The following is an 18,978-nucleotide window of genomic DNA, read 5'->3' as shown; positions in this document are numbered from 1 at the left end:
TAGGGAGAACCAATATGAAAATGTGTCAAGCAGGATATAAAAAAATAACAATGGCTCTTATATATTCCTTCAATTTGTGTAACGAACCATTTGCCAGGATTTAACAGATTGCTGCACAGAAGCAGCAGCACTCGGGAGTACGTATGCCCGAATCACCGTGACACGGGAACGGGACCAGTGCTGAGCCAGAACTGGGCCAAAGTCCCTTAGCTCCCTGTGCAGCATTACATTCCTCATGACTTGCAAGGACCAGAATTCTTCAAGACGTTTCCATCCATTTAAAACAGACATTTAAAGTCATGCATAACTGCATTTTTCCAGAAGGAAGACAATCAATTTATGCAAAATACCCACATTAAACCAGATATCAAAGTAGATGAAAGTATTTCTGCATCAAGTTGAGAGCTTCCACTAAAAGGAGGGCAATTACTGTGTAACACACCTAATGCTTAAACTATTAAGACAGCACCACTTACATCACAACTTTGGGACAAAGACTGCGGTATTCAACAGGTAGATTCTGCGGGTTGAAAAATAAAAGGCACTACAGAGCCTGCCGAATTACCGGAGTAGACAACTTCAGCTGTGCCAAAGAGTCTCTCTGAGGTGTCCAGGATTAAAGCTTATACAGTTCTATCCGACAGTGCAGATGACATCAACAGAGAACTGCTGGCATACATAGCAGAGAGGAATTTCTCATTTTTGTTACGTGTTTATATGTAAATTGGCTTTTGAGGAGTTGCTTCTGTCAGCTTCTACCCTCATGAGACATGGATGCTGCCGCCTGACTCCAAGTAGGGACATTAGGGTTAATGAATGAAGCTTTTAATTAATCTTTCTCACACATACCTCCCAGACTACCCTATTCAATTTTCTCCTTTTTCTTCATCCAGAAAAATAGAACTAAAAGCAGAAGGCAAATCAATTTGGTCCCGTCGTTAACTTTGTGACAAGAAGCCTTTGAAAAAGGTTATTTATTATTACATCCTCTCCTGTGAGCTGAGTAATCCTGCTGTAGCCATGGGATATCAAGAAAAGGCACCAAGAAAACTTCTCCCATGCAGTGATTAGTACCAGTTAAAGCGGTTAGGAAAAAAAAACCCAAAAGATGTGAAAGTCGATTGCACTGTGAAGACAGCGAAGACACAGAAGAGACAGGAAACCTTACATTTACACCACATACTTCATAATTGCATGGAAGTTGGCTTTCAGTTATGCTATTGACTTCTGCTATTTCACTATTCTGTTGGGGATGGGAGGGAGATGGTGCGATTAATGCAGCAGCAAAAGTTTCCACTCGTGTTCTAAAGTTTCCAAATGCATGAAGGCAACTGGATCATGTTTTCCACCAAATCAAGTTTATAATCTTTACATAGTACCAATATTGCCCATTCATTTATGTCTCCAGAGTATGAAAACTAAGTTACCACTAAGTCATCAGTCACATTTAAAAAGGTGCTAACATTTTACATTTGAAATTAAACAGCTAATTAATTTAACATAATTTGATAACTTCATTTTGCCTTCTCTCTGATTTTCCTGACTTAAAAATTCACGGTCCTATCTTAGGACAGTGAGAGAATTGATCAATTCCCTCACTTCAGTTAAAAAGCAGATAAAAACCTACCATTTCTAAAGGTTTACCTCATTTTTAATTTTTTAAAAAATAAAGAATTTTTTAAAATTCCAACATCTGTTCTATGCCTTAACAATAATTTCTGTTACTAAACTGGAATTTGACCTTGATGAAAGAAGACTCCATGAAATAACTGATTTAAGACGTACAAATAATTTTGTTTGAATGAAATGTAGTCCTGAACCTTAACTGGACTTCTGAAGAATATTTGTAATACTTTGGAAGCTTTTGCTTCGCTGGCCACAATATTGCCCATCCGGCCTAGACAAGACAGAGCCAAACAAACATTTTTCCTAACAAACCCATTGGGATCCACCTCCCCCAGCTCTTAAAAACACTGTCCCATGGTTGTCTTGATCACTGCTTACCACAAACACAGGGAAGACGCAAAACTCCAGAGACGTGTCAAAGCAGCCTGACATTATCTCCTTGCAACTTTGTTGGTATATCTGGTCTTTAGGACAAGGGAAAATGGTTTTAAACTAAAAGAGGGTAGATTCAGACTAGATATAAGGAAAAAATTTTATACACTGAGGGTGGTGAGGCACTGGTCCAGGTTGCCCAGAGAGGTGGCAGCTGCCCCATCCATGGAAACATTCAAGGTCAGGTTGGACGGGGCTCTGAGCAACCTGATCTAGTTGAAGATGTGCCTGCTCACTGCAGGGGGGTTGGACTACGTGACCCTTAAAAGTCCCTTCCAACCCAAACCATTCTATCATTCTATTCTATGATTCTGCTTTCTGCTCCTCTCTGCGGCTCTAAGGGATGTCAACAAAGTACAGCCTCGGGCATGGCATTTCCTGGGGTCTGACACCGTGGGTGCTCATGGTGTCGTTCCATTTGGGGAGGCAGAAGGAAACTTTGCTTGTCCCACTTGCCACCTCAGCCTCCAGAGCCGCAGCCCAGGACAAATGTCCAGGGGCTCCTGTCCATCCAGTACAGGATCGGAAACTTCACCCTCTCTCACATGTATGCCATTACAACAAAGCCTAACCTTCCCTTCAACATATGTCGATCTTCATCAGATTAAAGGAAAATGATTGAAAGTAATTAGTTCTTAAAAGATTTTAATAAAATAGTAAAAGAATCCCTGTAAAGGAATGTCAGCAGTAGCAGCGCATGACAGCTGCAGGAGACATCATTTTTGCACAACGGAATTAATTCATCCCATCAGTATTTAAAGCAGATAATACATTAGACCTGGTAGTTTCAAATATTATATTTGTATGATATTTAATGACTATTTGTACTGGCAAGCAAGTCTCGCTGCCTTTCTACATACTAGTAAGCACAGTACCCATTTTTCTGAAGTGCTAATGTATGGATAACTGATCTCTTATGCAAAGCTGAAATAAGATTTAATGAACCTCCATTACTCAAGCTGCACATTTTCCTAAAGATGAAAAATGCCATGTACAATGTATTTTCCTGCATGTGAATAAGCCCATTAATATAGATTTCTGAACATAGTGTTTCTTCTCGGCAATTTTTGCCCTTTGGGAGGGGGAAGGAAAAAGAGAAGGGGGCAGACACTTCCCCTCACTCCCCCACATCATCTCCAGAAAGGAACTGGATGGGCTTTGTGAATACTTGGGTTTCAAAGCTCTTCTAATACATAGGCACAATTGCCTTCTAACAAATGTTTATTAAAACTTAGCTGCAAGCAGTCAAATCTGTTTTACTATATTCTTCCTTTACTTTGACAGGAAATGATAACAGAGAAAGCAATCAAAGCAGTACAAATTTGGAAATATCGAGAATTGCTGGTAGTTTGACACCTTGTTTGCCTTTTTCCAACAATTCCCCTCCCTGAAGAAGCCCATGCTGGGAATTAAATCTGTACATCCTAACAAGAAATACTAATCTCCAGTCAGATTCTTAAACGCAAATTCCTTTTCTTTAGCAGCAATACGTAAGCACCAGTAAAATTACCATTCAGATGTACAAAAAGCTGATTTGCAGCCTCAGTCAAGTATCTGAAACGCAACTTTGTGTGCTATTGCAGTTTTAGGACAGCAAGTCCTCAAACTCTCTTTTGGCTTAGAAAAAAAGTATCAGAACAGCATTTAACTACATGTCATGCTTGTAAAGGATGAAAAGGGAAGTCTGCCTTTCATCATGGTGTGTGTTCTCTGTAAATACATCATTACAGTAAGTTATTATATGCACCTCAGAGAAACAAGTTTTTCTTTTCCAGCAACTAACTAGGTTTGGAAACCTGGACACCAAAACCATTTTTTTAAAATTTTTCCTCACGTCATTTAACAAAATTTCTAAAATTACTGTACTTTTCTCTACTTAAAAGTGTGTTAAGCAAGTCTGCCTTTCTACTGTATTTCTTGGAATTTCCCATTAATTCTACCCTCTCTTACCTTTCCCTCTCAATTTCCACTACTACTCTTCAAAATGGGTCCACTGGATTTCAGATTCTCTGAGTTTTCTTCAAAACTCTGCTTTACTCAGAAGGTGCCAGAACTCTGTTGCTTTCTCTCTTACTGCTCAGACAATAGATATCGATGCCAAAATCAGGAACAACTGCAGACATACTTCATACCTAATTTCTCAATAATAAGGCTGTACAAAACCTGTCATTTCATCTGACAAACTCTCCTGCTCAGCTGTGGTCCTGAATCAAGCAATGTAAATTTTTTGAGAGCTTTGCTGTTGCACTGCACAAACTCGTCACCTTAAGAGGAAAAAAAAAAACAAACCCCAATCCAAAACTAAACCAACAACCATCCTCTCTTCCCCCCAGACATCTCACACACTTCCCATGACTTCCCAAAACCAGGGAGTCTAATCCATTCAATCCCAACAGCCCACTGGTTAAAAGATATACTCGAGCACCACTGACAGGGGGTTCAAGCCCACGGTCTGAACGTGGCTTTTGGCCTCCTGCTTTCAAAATAACCTCTCTAAGCGATATGGTACTGCCTATTTCAGAAAGGCAGGTGGTATTGCTGCCTCCCAATAATGGACCTGAATTTTCTCGGGAGAAGGACAACAAAAAATCCGAATGCTTTAGAATCAATAGCTCCCACCACCACCACACCCAAAAAAAAAAGTTTTGATAGTAGTGACATTTTCAAATGAAAAAATCTTTTGTTAGAAAGTAGGAGGAGGTTTCCAAGTGGGACTATTTGCTATCTCTGAGGCAATATGCTGTGGCCGCAGCTTTTAGTTTGACGGAAACAATCCTATCCATTAACACTGAAATACATAGACAAGGCTTTGAGCTTCATAGAATTGTCACTCAAAGAATGTTGTGAAAAGCCCACTCTGCTCACTGGAAATGTAACTAGTAACCAGTTAGCCGGCTTTGCAGAACAGTTATGTGTTTCATATACAGACTAACAGCTTCTCTTGACAGCTTTATCATTATTAGACTACCTAGTCAACCACATTGTTGTCCAACCATGCAAAGCCTTGGTAACTTGGCTGATCATGACAGGGGAATACATGGAAGATGTTGAAATGGGGTTTCTCTGTTCCTAAGTCCTCTGTTCCTAAGAGCTGATGCCCTATAGCACACCGTATACACTAACAGGAAGACCAGAGCCTCCAAGGTGGGATGACTGTAGCCAACCCACAAGCCTGTGCTTTTTCCCCCACCATGTCACCAAACCTTCCCTCTTCATCCAACATTGCAACACTCTTTCAAATCACAACTCAAGGGACTGCAGATTTATATATTTTCCAAATACTTATAGGCTCCATAGAGCAGACAACCAGCAGGCCCCCTGCCTTTCAGAGCTCCACACACCGACTGTCAGGAGCACAGAAGGACATCTTGGGTATCCAAACTACTTCAGCTGACTTCAACTCCATCCTCCCTCCCCAAATTGTTTAACTGGCATAGAAACTACACATGGCCCTCAGAACAAGGATTAAGATCACATAATAAAAGAAACATTAACCACATTTTTTTTCCTTTTTCAAAAAATAGCGTGCTATATGAAACTCTGCCATTGTTACTTTACACGTCTCAGAATTCTCTACAAAAAAGGTGTTTTTCTTCAAAACTAAAAAAACCCCAAGCTGTAATTACTCAGCAAAGAAGCATAACGATTCCAGCACGCCACCACAGTTTTCTCAAGAAGATACCAACAGCTAACTGAGGTTCTGTGCTTTAAAATCATTCTTTCTACCAGAAGCGGGCTGTATTTCCACTGTATATGATGCATGTCGAAGAACCTGCTTAAAAATCATGAATACTCAGCAGAAACTGCAAATAAATAATATAATTTCTAATGTCTAAATTCCTCGTTTTTAACAGCCTAATTTCTACTTAGGACCTAAGATACCATTCAGAACAACAAATCACAAAATTTTATTTAGGTCTTCTTGTCAGCAAGTATGATTCTGTGAACAGATATAGAAGGTCTGATCTTGTGAAGTATCCAACAGCTTAAGTGGTCCTTGACTGTAGAAGCAGCTGGAACATACTGCTTCTTGAAATGCTGATCTCTTTCACCACTCACGAAAACAAGAATGACACTCATTACTTCGTTACTCACTATTTTTGTAGACCCATCGCATATGAAAAAAAGTAAGCAGTGATAAAAAACAGTTTAGATGTAAAATGATATCTTGAGAAGCTCTGTTTAGTAACCTGATTCCCTCTTTCCCTCAAAAGTCTAAACAAAAAGTAACAATTAAATGAAACCCAGAAAGGTTTTGTAAACAGATTGCGACCAAAAAGAAAAAATCTTACCTTGAAGCATCAAAGCTGTCATAGGATCCAACTGTGTAGTGTCTAAAGAGTTTCTTTGTTCTATCTGTTCGTGTTTCTGCACAAAGAAAAGAGAACTTTTAATACTACTCCTGTATTTCTTAATCAAGTACTGGTTTAATTTGCAATTTCAAAGTGGATTTTCTGCTATATATCAAGAAAAGAAAACTTACAGTACTTATCACAGAATCATGGAATGGTTGGGGTCAGAAGGGACCCCTGGAGGTCATCTTGACCAACCTCCCTGTTCAAGTAGGGCTACCTAGAGCCAGTCACCCAGGACCATGTCCAACCAGCTTTTGAATATCCCTAAGGAGGGAGACTCCATGATCTGGGCAACCTATTCCAGTGCTCAGTCACCCTCACAGTAAAAAACTGTTTCCTTTTGTTCCCTTACAGTGAATTAACATGGCTTCAAGGTGGTTTGAAAAGAATTTTGACTTTGGAGTTGGGACATTCTTTTATCATATCATACACATCAAGTGAACAAGGGGAACTTCTTGTAGATCATGTAATTCACAAGTTTTAAAGTTCCAGCCATATTCTCAGTGGCAAAACCTTTGAATTCCAATCATTGGTTCTTTTATAGCCTGGACTAAGAGGGAAAATACAGGAAGAAGGAAAGAAGAAAAAACAGCTACACATTTCAGAAAGGCTGGAAAAATAGCCAAAAGAATGCAAACTATTTTTTGTTTAAACACACACATATGCACGCACACGCACAAAACTAGAGCTATTCTATAATTTTACTAGGCAAATGGAGAATGGGGTAGGGGGAAAGTAGCTGCCCACATTAATCACCATCAATCAAATCTCACAGGAAATAGTGCTATGAAACCGGTACTACCATTACATAGCAAAAGCAAACAATACGAACAACTGAGGGATATGGGGTGACATAAAAAAGATATAAACCCCATATTTGGGAAACGTGAAAAACAAAGGAATAAAAGGCAACAATACATCTACTAAAAAAGGCATTTAAAAACTCAAATACATTAAAACTTGATACTTATGCTTTTCTTAAGGAAAAAACATTCATCCCACTGAAGCAGCTCCCACATCTAGTGGTTGCAGCATTACATCAACCTGCAGCACTTATGATCACATGTTATGACCAAGTATTTCTACAATTCACCAACTTTAACACTGGTTTAGTATGGTTATAACAGTTAAAGTACTTAGTTTAGAACTCTGTCTATAGAACAACAGACATCAGAGCTAAACTTCTCTCTCCTCTAGGATTGGAAAGATGTTTTCTCATTTATTCTTTCAGTAGGTACCTACAGGAGCACCAATAAATCAAGCAGGTGGAAAAGATGCACAAGCTACTCCTGAATTTGGTTGCTTCAGTTTGCACAGCAAAGGGCATAGTCTAAGAGGCGTTTGCTGAAAGGCTATCACTATATGTGTGTGTATATATAGATATAAATATAAATATATATATATATATAAAAATTACACTTGCAGGGAAAGACAGAAGGATTGTAGAGGTAGGTAGGTAAATCATTGTTACATTCTTCTTCAGAATGAATGGAAAACACACACAAACTTACTTCCAAGGAGGCATTCAAATAAAGTAAAACATTAACCAAAAAAGAGAGTAAGGAACCTTCTTCAGTAGCTTTATGTATTACAATAATTGTTGTTCAAATGTATCAATTTTCTGAGCCTTACTCAACCTTTACCACAATAATATTTTGGTGTATTCATCCTTAGACGAATACCTTTAGTGCAGCCCCTTTTTATATGGCTTCTTCACTCAAGGGAATATACTTTTGCAGAAACTAGTTTTTGAGACAGGAAAAAGTCTTGCTGAAATACAGCTTGGTCCTCCAATGCAATCACATTAAGTTAGGCTAACAGATATCAAAAGTCAAATTGCAAAGTTTCTGCTTTAGCTTGGGACCATGAAATTCTCATCTGCATGGCTGAGGAATTTTTCATTGAAGGACAGCCTGACTCCATCCAAACACATTTTATTAGTTCTCCAAGCTAGACACAGCCCTCAAGGCACACCCTCTCTGTGTCACAACTTTTAAGGATGTTAAAAATTACCGTGAGAGGTAGTGCTGTCAGATGACTGAGTGCTACTTTGCAGAGGGAACAAATACATCAGTGCAGGATGACAGGCTTTAAACATGGCCAAGCAACACGCTGCAGAAGAACGTACTGGGAGGCAGACTTTGGGAAGAAGGGTTGACAAAATGCATCTTTCCTTGGTTTAACCAGTTCAGCTAACCCATAACTGGATCATGCCCCCAGCTGGAGACATAAATACAAATACATCCGTAATAAAGAGGAATTATGGTTGAAAATATACGTGCAGATTGCAGCTGGCTAAAAGAGTAAGCAAGTTATTTCTTCATAGTGGTGCTCCAATTTTAAGATACAAGAGAAGCAGTACTAAGAAAAAACAGAAATATATACATTTATATGAATTTTGTGGAGACTAGTCAGCCCTATCCTATAGGATGGCCAAAGAAAATCTCTATTAAAATATGAATGCTTCAAGATAGTTTTGTATTGGCTTATTTTTTCCCTTTGTCCTTCACCTCCAACCTGTATTTTCTGCCAAAGAGGCCTTACCTTTACCCCAGGTTCCAGCTCCTACTGCCCTTACCCCCCTGCCTTTCTGGAAGACACAAAAAGGACATCCCTTGCTCCAGGACTCACCTAGCACCCACCTAGACACAACCAAAGCTCAGCCAGCCAGCACGTTAGCTGCAGGGCTGGAGGACAACATGGTTTTTTTTCAGAATTTCACGGAATAAGAGCTTTAAGTGCAGTGAGCAGCAATGGTACCCAAGGCTACATTGACAGCTGCTCAAAGAGATTTGGTTTTGAAGTAGCTCACTGTATGACTGTACCTCTTAATGTGCTGTAAGGGGTTCAGTGAATTTTACGGGTCATGCCTTTGTTGCTAAGTTTACAAGTTTTGCTTCCAAATCCAGTGCCCTGCTGTGATGTGGAATAGAGTGACCTGCATGAATTGCAGTCTGTTCCCCATCGGGGAACATTCTTTTTCACACCATCCTAAAAATCAGATTAATATCAAGAGGCATAATAAGAAAGACAGAAAAACATAAACCTGGATTCCACTCAGAGTTTACCACGGGCCTGTTTTCAGAAGTCACTTAGACATAATTAAAAAAGCAAAGTATGATGAAGACTATTTTGGAAATCTTAAAGCCACTGCTTGAGCCTTAAGGAGCCAGATGTTTCTTCTGCAGAAACTGTTTTCTAGAGCATGATATTTCAGTGCTATTAACGAATACAAAGTGGGTGGGAGGAACGGAAAGGCGCAGTAAGACAGACAGCTTTGTTCAGCTACTTAGGATTGCAAAGCCAGCATTCTTCAGCTGCAGCTTGTATCTGCTGCCTGTCTCTCCCACCCCTCTACTTCCCCCCACTGCTTTGTGTGCAGTCGTATTCACAGTGATTATTTGGGAAACCATTAGCCTTACAAATCCCTGAACTCAAGGCTAAGTGGTATGTTTCCCAGGTTGCTGTGGAAATTCTTTAATTACCCTCTTTCCCTAACCTCTGACTCAGGTTCCAGTCTGTCCTACTGCACAGCATGAGTACACACATCCAAAAGTGGGGGGGAGGGATCAGGAATCTGCCATCCTATTGACTGGATACTAAAAGAAAAGAAAAAAAAAAAAAGGAAAAAAAGAAGAAGAAAAAAATCCCCACTTAAAGGTTCCCTTCTCAAATTTGACTAAAGAATACAAAGAACCTGTAGGCAATTTTTTAACAAATGCTTTCCTGAATTCAAGCCATATAATAGCGTAGTAGCACTATGACAGGTACAATAGCACCAAGGGGTTAGTTCCAGGTTTCACTGGATTTTTACCCATTCTTATGTCCCCAGGTTTTCTGAAGACCAGCACTTTTAATCAGAGTGCTTTGGAGCAAGTTAGGACCACCTCCTAATAACCCCATCATCATTTATGGAATCTTTACCTGCAGAATCCCTTGAGCATTTCTTTTTAAACTTGACTGCAGACAGATTAAAAAGACTAGCAAGAAGATACAGACAAGAAGGTCCAGAAAAACATTATTTAGCAGTGTATATATTACTGCATTATTACTGAGAAGAACATCTGTCACCACAGATGAAAAGTCATTGCCATCTAATTGGATCAGATCAAAAGTTATTCTGGGAGGCAAAACAGAATACCAGTGTTTGCATTGCCAGAAAAAAGGAACATTGGTCTATCATTTGAAATTTCTAGATCTCTTGAGAAGCCCATATTTTATTAGATTTACTCCACTGTATTTCTTCCTAATATCTATAGGTTAGAGGAATTTCTCTACACAGGCCTTCACCCATCTATAGGTTACAGCAACAGGACATACCTGGGCATGAAGTATCAGGATAAAGGTGACAGCTAACAACACAACTCTCAAAGTACTGCACAGCCGGTCATGGGGTAAAAACTATTTACGTGGAAAAGAAGGTTCCTTCTACAGCTACTGAAACCATTTTCTATAACAACACAATATCACCATAAAGCTCCCTACTTTCTGTTAAAAGAGAAAACACCACAAAAAGCCCCAAAACCACCCAAGAGGTTTTATTCACATCAATTAATGTGCCATCTAGGAGTAACGTGAGTCCTAATATGATGAGAGCCATAGAATAGTCTGCAAGGAACAAACTAATGTGGCAGGTTTTTTCCTGGTCCTTTCTCCACTGAAGCCAATGGAGTTGCAGTAGAAATAAGCTATTTGGACTGTGCAATAGTGGTAATAAAAACAATAAAGCCCTAGCTTTTTCTTTATAAGAATCTATTATTGCAGACATTTCAGTAAGCAACAGACTCAAACCCTGCCATTCCAGAATGGACTTTATAGGGGTTCGAAGAAAGGTTAACATTGAGAAGATGCAAGTGAAAAACATTTTCTCCTTTTCTTCTTCCACCTTAGGAGGAGTGATGGCTTTCCTCAACCGAGAAATATGTGTATGACTTCCCTGCAGCTTCGCTGTGTTAGCCTCAGAACTGACCACAGGACTCCAACAGTGCCTGCAGACGTTATCAAGAGCTGAAAAATCACTGACATGAAAAGCAAGAAATAAAATTTGGACTCTAACCCACAGAGAACTCCATTCTTGCTCTAATTTCTTGAGTGATTAGCACGTAACTATTGCAGGCTTGTCACAACAGACAACCTGATTACCACACTGACACTATTATTTGTAGTAGCCTGCTTACATATTTGATATTGTTTGGAAGAGTAAAGAACTAGGGGGGGAAAAATCCCAAAGCAACTGTCTTCATTCCTTTTATTCTTCGCAGGGTATTTCTGCGGCCGTGTTTCCTAGGAAACTGCGAGAGGTTGCTCTGCCAGTGGGTATGTTGTCAGACTGCTTGCCAGCGCTCTGGGAAGGGTTTACAGTGATCGACACGTCCATAGGATGAACAAAGAAAATGAAGGTGTAACAGCCTAATTTATGTGTGATATTGGAGAGACAACACAGAGCAGCAGATACCTTCCCAGTATCGCTGACTGGTAAAGTCAGGTTAGACTGCTACTCCAACCTACTCACTGCACTTGTTAAGCTACCAGAATTTAAGAAATGATTTCAGTCTGTTCTAAGCCAATTTCCAGCAAGAAGAAATAAGCCTGCAAACTAAGAAATGCTTTTTCAACCCAAACATAGTAAAAAATAAATAAATTCAAAAGTAGAGCCAGAGTCTTTCCCTTTGCTCTTCAGCTGGGCACAGTAAATTCAACGATTTAGCACCATCCCAAAACATGAAGCTTTTCTTCCTTCCGTCTTCCCACTGACATCTAAGGAGAAGTTTCACAAATACAATAGATAGTTACAGATGTTTGTTGTGAAAAGAGGTTCAGGTACAGCACTCTGCCCGCGCCTGATGGCAAGCAATGCCCAACAGTGGGAGGAGGCTTTCACTCTGCACCGTCTTCTCCTTCCTGTGGAAAAAATGCTTTCACAACTATTTGCGTTGGGGCTTAGATCAAAAGTACTCAAAGCTGAGGAAAGGAGGCTAAAATTCTTTGTTCCATAACATAAAGTTAATAGAAGTTCACAATTCAAGTGCACTTTTTCCTAGCCATTATCCATACACTTATTTTGCAACAAGACAGTGCGCCTTTCTTATGAGCCTTTCCTAAAACTGATTCAACAGTATCACAGAAAAATTTGACCCTACAAAAAAGAAGTGGCAAAAAAGTATATGCATTGAAAACATCACTAAGACCAGCATTTACTTTTCTATCCCAAGTACATGCACATTCAAAATATTTGCCATACTAAACAACGCCAAATTATCTCTATGTAGAGGAAGCCACAAGCAAAATGAGGTAGCAGCTTTGTTGGCAAAACCATGTCTCAAAAATTGAACTTAAAGTGGATGTTCTTGTCCTAAAACTTATTTAGCCCCTGTTTTTCCAATTTATTAAATAAAATAAGCCCATCATTGCATCACAGGTTCATGCTGCTGTAGGATAACCAATTCTATATCATGTGCTGGTTAAAAAAGTGCTATTTTATGTGACCAGATTAATGAATGACAGACATAACTTAAGTACCTGCTTGTTTCACACAAAGGCCATGGACTACAAATCCACCCCACAGTGTTACTATCAAATCACAACATAACTAAAGCTTTGTAAAGCTTTGATTTAGATGGTAATGTAATGTCAAGTATGTGTGAAACAACGTATTAAGGAAATAAATGTCACATTTTGCAAGCCAGAAGCATGAAGAGTTACCCTATTCCTTTCTGCATGTTGTAAGCATAAAACTTTCATATTTTCACTGATTTAACTAATTACTAGTTACGTCTGCATTTTGCTTTCGAGTAACAAATGACCTTCTTGATAACAAACACACTATGAACTTTGCTCCAGAAAAGAATTGAATTAAAAGAAAAAACCAACACTCTTCATACCACATACTGTGAAGTCTCAATAAGCTCTCTAGTAAAATCCCTATTTTCCCTATTCCCTTTCCTCCTTAGAAAGTGGAGATTCCGCAAAACTGGGATCTTCTATGAAATATGGTACATTAAAGTTTTGATAAGTGAGAAGGATTTTCAGGCCTATGATACAATTGTTTAGCATAATATTTCATATTTCTGTCTTTGAGCAGTCATTGGAGCCATAGAAAAGATCTTTTCAGGGATCCTCCTCTAAATCAAGCAGAGTAGGATCTTGGATTCTAAACATCTGTACAAAAAATGTAAAAATGTGATTAAGAAATATAAACAGAATTTGTCCCTAACTATTTTATCGTAGGATCCTTGCTTTTTAAGAACAACAGTTGTTGCACTGAAGGGATTGGAGTGTTATTTCCTCCTATGTGCTGTCTTCAAAATCTTGACTGGGATTTCACTCCCTCCTGAACATTAGTGTGCATAATTTTGAAGCTGGAATGTATAAGGAATTTGTAAGATTTGTAAGCAATACTTGATGCAAGTACAGCCTGCTTCTGTTAAAGGGGTATTAAAACTTATGAAACTGAAATCTGCAGGTATGTTCCACCCAAGAACTCAGAAGAAACTGCAATTATCTTTTTCATATCTTTGCCAATCTGAAGTAATAACACCGTTGCTTCATTAGAAAGGATAAACTATGAGGATCCAGAAAAAAGAAATACATGATGAAGGCATTTTAAATTGTAAACTAATGAAAACCTTTAATTCATAATTCATTTTTCTTCTTTTTAAGCTTGTAGATGACTTTTTTGAATCCCAGTGTTCGGTTGATGTGGTGCTCTCAGCCAATATTTCTTTCAGTTGAAGCTGAGAAATAGCAAATCTTTGCAGTTTTTGAAGTTTTTCAGATCTGAGAATAGGCATAAAAATGTCTCAAGGATGATTCCTTGACTGGAATATCAAATCCTTGGATGTCCCCTGCCTGTCTTTTTTTTTTTTTTCCCCTTGCTAACTTCTATTTTTAAAAAAGAAAGGAAAACTGATGTTGATTCCCGCCTGCGCCCTTAGAGAAAGATGAGCTGGAATACACTGAATTAGCTTACTCAAAGGATGCTGAAATGGCTGATCAATGTAGCAAATCAGCAAGTTTGTTTGTAAGAGAAACCTCCATAACTGAAATACGCATGTTAGACCTACTGGAGAGGCAGTTATGGAACAACATTGGTTTCCCATGTCATTAGTTTTCCCTTTAATTTATCAAAAACCTCACTTATACCTGAATAAAACAGCAAGTAGTTGTCGAAATATTTGCTGCTGATTCTCTAACGCTGCATAAGGCTTACAGAGCTCAATAGAAGGAAATCAGTATTCTTTTAACAACTTTACCAGCTATGTATACAATTCTGTCGCTAAAGTTTAAATCTGACTGGAAACCTAACTTCATCTTTGTGTCTTATGAAGAAGCAAAGCTATATATGCATTAAAATCGAGGCAAACCTCTGAGGTAGATTTTGTTTCAGAACTTCCCTGTGTTAGGCAAACTGTTGCTGATCTGTTTGCAGAGCAGGAGCAGCAGACAGTTTATTCTTGCATGGCTTTTCCCTCCTTTGCCAAATATTTCCAAAACACAGTGGTGCTAACTTGATCTTTCCCTATGAAGCTCTCCTTTTGGGCTTAATGCAGGCCTTCCTTCCCTCTGCCCCTCATTTACAACCCATCTGCAGCAGAAAAATTAATCAACCATCTGCAGATGTTAGTCTGGGTGGTGTCATCAAAAGAAACCAGTTGGGAGAGGAGGTATTTTTTTTCCCTTCTTTGCCCCAAGATTTATTAGGCTTCACAGACTTTGTGGCTGGTAAAGAGATGGATGTTGACCTGGGCTGGTACCAGACCACAGAGATTCCAGCAACCGAGCATGGGGTTCGTCCGTTGGCACATGTTTCGATCATTGCTGAAACACGCTGTTTTTACAAAATTGGGTCCACATAAAGCAACTTCAATGCACTTTGCTTTACCCTTTGCTGCAGACTGGCAATATGTAGTGGATACTTTATAACAACCAGTTCTCACTGTCAATTCCCAAATTGGTCCTGAACACCTAAATAAAGGCATCTTATTTTTCCATTTTACTCAGAACAAAGAAATCTTGACTTACTGCCTGCTGGCAATATCATCTGTTGCAAATATTCCTTATCCTGAAGGTCAGGATGGTTTGTTCAACTACAAAGCTCAGGTGGTGTGATGTTCCAATTGTTTGGAACTGATTTGTGGTACAAAAGTCTGTAATCGTAACACCTTATTTCATATTTTCCTTCTTTCCTGCAAATATTCTAGTCAATGACTGCAGCGTTCTCCCTGATAACAGCAGCATAATCCAAAATGATGGCCTGTAACAAAGGGCAGGAGTCAAAAACTTGGCTTAACAGTTTGCTTAATAGCGGGATTTTATTTTTCACACTCAGTAGATGCTAATTTTGCAGTCCCCAACTTGCAATGCTTCTGCACATGCTTTACTTTATGCAAACACTAACTTCCCATATTTCGATAAGTGTCATTCATTTTAAGTCAAGAATACACCTCTGTGAGCAGCAGGGACAATTTAAAGTCCCAAACCACTACACTGCAAACAGAGACAATGTGATAACATGCTCACAGGTGGGAGCAAAGTGGAGACTTTGCAGGATTCATTGTTGGTACACTAACAAAATGTTCAGTTTATAAATATTTCTACTTTCAGCCCTTAAAAGTAGAAGAGGGCTTAAAAAAAGAAAAAAAAAAAAGGAAAGGGCAAACAAAAATTGCTCTCCGCCACTCACAAGGAAGAAGCTTGCTTTAGCTCCACACCCAACCTAGAAACCCAAGGAAAAACACACTTTTAGACTAAAAAAAAAAAGGAAATCCAAGTAGTATTTTAAAACTTGGCACCTATCTCATTCATTAATTAATTACGATTTTCTTACAGTTACCACTATTCTCGAAACTGCGAGCAGAATTTGTTTACTTCTGCTAAAGAGATGAAGTTCTGCAGCTGGAAGCAAACACAAAGCCACATGAGACTGGATCAGTCCAGTCGACCATTGGGAAGGTGCCAGATGCCCCCCCATGGAAAGTTTCCTGCAAACATTCAAGAGGTGACAGTAAGTGCCACTTTCCCTATTGCAGGTATCCTGGGATGTCACAGAGCAACAACAACAACAACAACAACAACAAAACACCAGAATAGCCTTCTCATTTTGGTCAGTTCTAGTTATTAGAGTGCCAGCTTTGGTATTTATTTTCTGAGGAGAGATGACAAAACAGAAACCATTTTAATCAATCTTTTTCACATGGTTATAAATCTTCCACAAGAACCCGAACAGCAATCTAATAGAAATATTCATGTCAATGTTATTAAAGAGTAGCAGATAACAATTTTCAGTAACTTAGCCTTAAATTTAGGGAAACTCGATTAGAAGTTTGTGAAAGAACTCTGCATTTGCTTGTGTGGCGGGAGCTGTGGTCTAGTCTGCATACCACAGCTTATTCCTCCTACCTGAGACATGTTTACAATCACACAAAGATAACCAACTGCTTTGAAGAAGGTCATTCTGCACCCTAAGGTGGAAAAAACAGATGGAGAACTATTTTGGGCTGGATTAGGAAAAACAGGCCCTGAAAAGCCATTTTTCTATTCAATTTCAAAAATCATTAATTTTCATGTACAGCAAGTTTCAACAAGAGTTATTATGGGCTTTTATCATCAATGGTGATACAAATGTTTCCCCTCAATTTCCTCCCTTATGAAACCTCATTCAAGTCTAAATCTTCCCCAGCTATATTCAGGATCAATGGTCTGTCAAATTCTCTCACTTCAATAATAGATAACATTTTGAATACATAAGAAGCCATCATCTGCTGTGCATGGGAGATACGCGAGACGTTCAAGGAACCTCCCCATCTTTTTCACCATAACACTCCCTGACACGCACAGTGGTTTCAAACGTCTTTTTGCCAGGTTTGCAGTTAGCTATCAAGTCAAACTACACAAAGTTCTCCTCCTCCTGCCATCAAACAGGCCCCTGACTGCCCTGGGAGGCCAGCGGGGATGCCAAGAGAGCATTTTTAATACTTTCTGCTAGATCAGCCATATGGAGAACTCATTTGCCTTGTGCAGAACATACTGATTTCCCTCTCCTTTACCAAGGGGCACTGAAATCAATGAGCTGGGGTGCTCAGTTCTCTTGGAATATTTCAGACATTTGTAAAAATGTCTCAAAAAATAACTTTCGCACTCTGTTCTGCATTTATAGATTGCACTTTTTCTTAACGCTCTTCCCAAACTTGCCAAAGTTATTCCCCCTAACATCACATAAGAGTAGTGTGACAGGTATTTAAAATATTATAAAATGGAGATGATTTCTAAGAACAAGATAGCGCTAAATACAAATCAAGCAAAAGCCAAAAGTTTAAGTCTTCGCTCCGTCTCTTTTCTTCCTCTGCTTTGATTGCGTATATGGGCTTTACAGTCTGAATTTCACTGTGGATAAAATAATAGCATTACCAAAAGCCAACAGACATCCAGAGGAATACACTGACTTCTACTGTAAGGGTCTTAGAATAACTTATAATTTAATAATATTACTTCAGTCAGAGCGAACAAATAGCTCAGATTAGCAGAGCAGAATGTTGCTAAGCAATGTTGTACCGGAGTTTACACAGGACCGGGGAGGGGAAGATAAGGGTGGAAGAAGGAGCTGCAGATGCGTACGGTTCCCCACTCAACAGGAAGAACTTCCTTGCCGCAGTACTGAGCGTGTCTAAAATACAAAGCTATCAGGACAGCAAAATTACTCAGGAACACTGCATCATTTTTAAGGAAACTGGAGTACAAAACTATCGACTGAACTTGTGATGCTTTATCAGCTTATATAGATAAAGCTATATGTAGCTTTTAGAATAATACAAATAATATGCATTATATAATATATAAAAATATAAAAATCATCTATAGATACAGTTAGAGATACTTTATATTGACGGCTGTTAAGCAACACAAGTTTCAGGGTCAGACCACAGGCTAATTTCTTTTCAAAAAGTGAACAACTGCCACATCTAAAATTGTAATTTGACCATTGGTTTGAAAGGCTACAGCTAGAGAATCTACATACAAAATAGTTAGGATCACTGCAGTTTGAAAGCAGCAAGATCTGAAAATATTTCTCCTTTTTAAAAGTATAGAAGGTACTTGTCCTTTCAGTATTGTGAAGACAGGTACGAGCAATGTAAAAGAACACAGATGAAAATCTATGATCTGCTGCAACCTTAAACACTCCTGGAAATCAGAATAAATTGCGGGGAATGCCAAGAATAAAGTTTTCCTAAGAAAGCACTAAAAATAATATTACTAAAAGATATTATAGGTTAGGCAGTGCATATGAAGAATGTACCAAATATATTGGAAAAGCAATATAGTACTGTGCAAAGTTTTTAGAAGTACCCATACTTTACTCACTGAAGTCACTACTCTATATAAAACTTTTCCATTTCCCACCATCACCACCACTCCAAAAACCAGCCATTCTTCATTAAAACTATACACAATACCTCCAAACTGAACTCTCTTCTTGGATCTTGACTTTTCAGCCATAGTTTCTAACCAGCTTACTTGAGTTTTGTGTGTTTCTGCATCTTCACGAAGAGAAACATCCCAGACATTTAAT

At 38.8% G+C, this 18,978-nt stretch overlaps 1 protein-coding gene across 2 annotated transcripts in view; it reads right to left on the bottom strand.

Moving 5' to 3' along the window:
• SHANK2 (SH3 and multiple ankyrin repeat domains 2) overlaps positions 1 to 18,978 on the bottom strand; it is a 407,070-nt gene that overhangs the window by 154,079 nt on the left and 234,013 nt on the right. For both annotated transcript variants that reach the window (XM_054200512.1, XM_054200513.1), the window contains one exon: positions 6,351 to 6,426. In XM_054200512.1, the coding sequence (XP_054056487.1) occupies positions 6,351 to 6,426 (76 nt within the window). The remainder of the gene's footprint in view (positions 1 to 6,350; positions 6,427 to 18,978) is intronic.

Source organism: Rissa tridactyla, chromosome 4, assembly GCF_028500815.1.
Source record: "Rissa tridactyla isolate bRisTri1 chromosome 4, bRisTri1.patW.cur.20221130, whole genome shotgun sequence".
NCBI lineage: Eukaryota > Metazoa > Chordata > Aves > Charadriiformes > Laridae > Rissa > Rissa tridactyla.
This window is presented reverse-complemented; position numbering and strand designations above follow the sequence as displayed.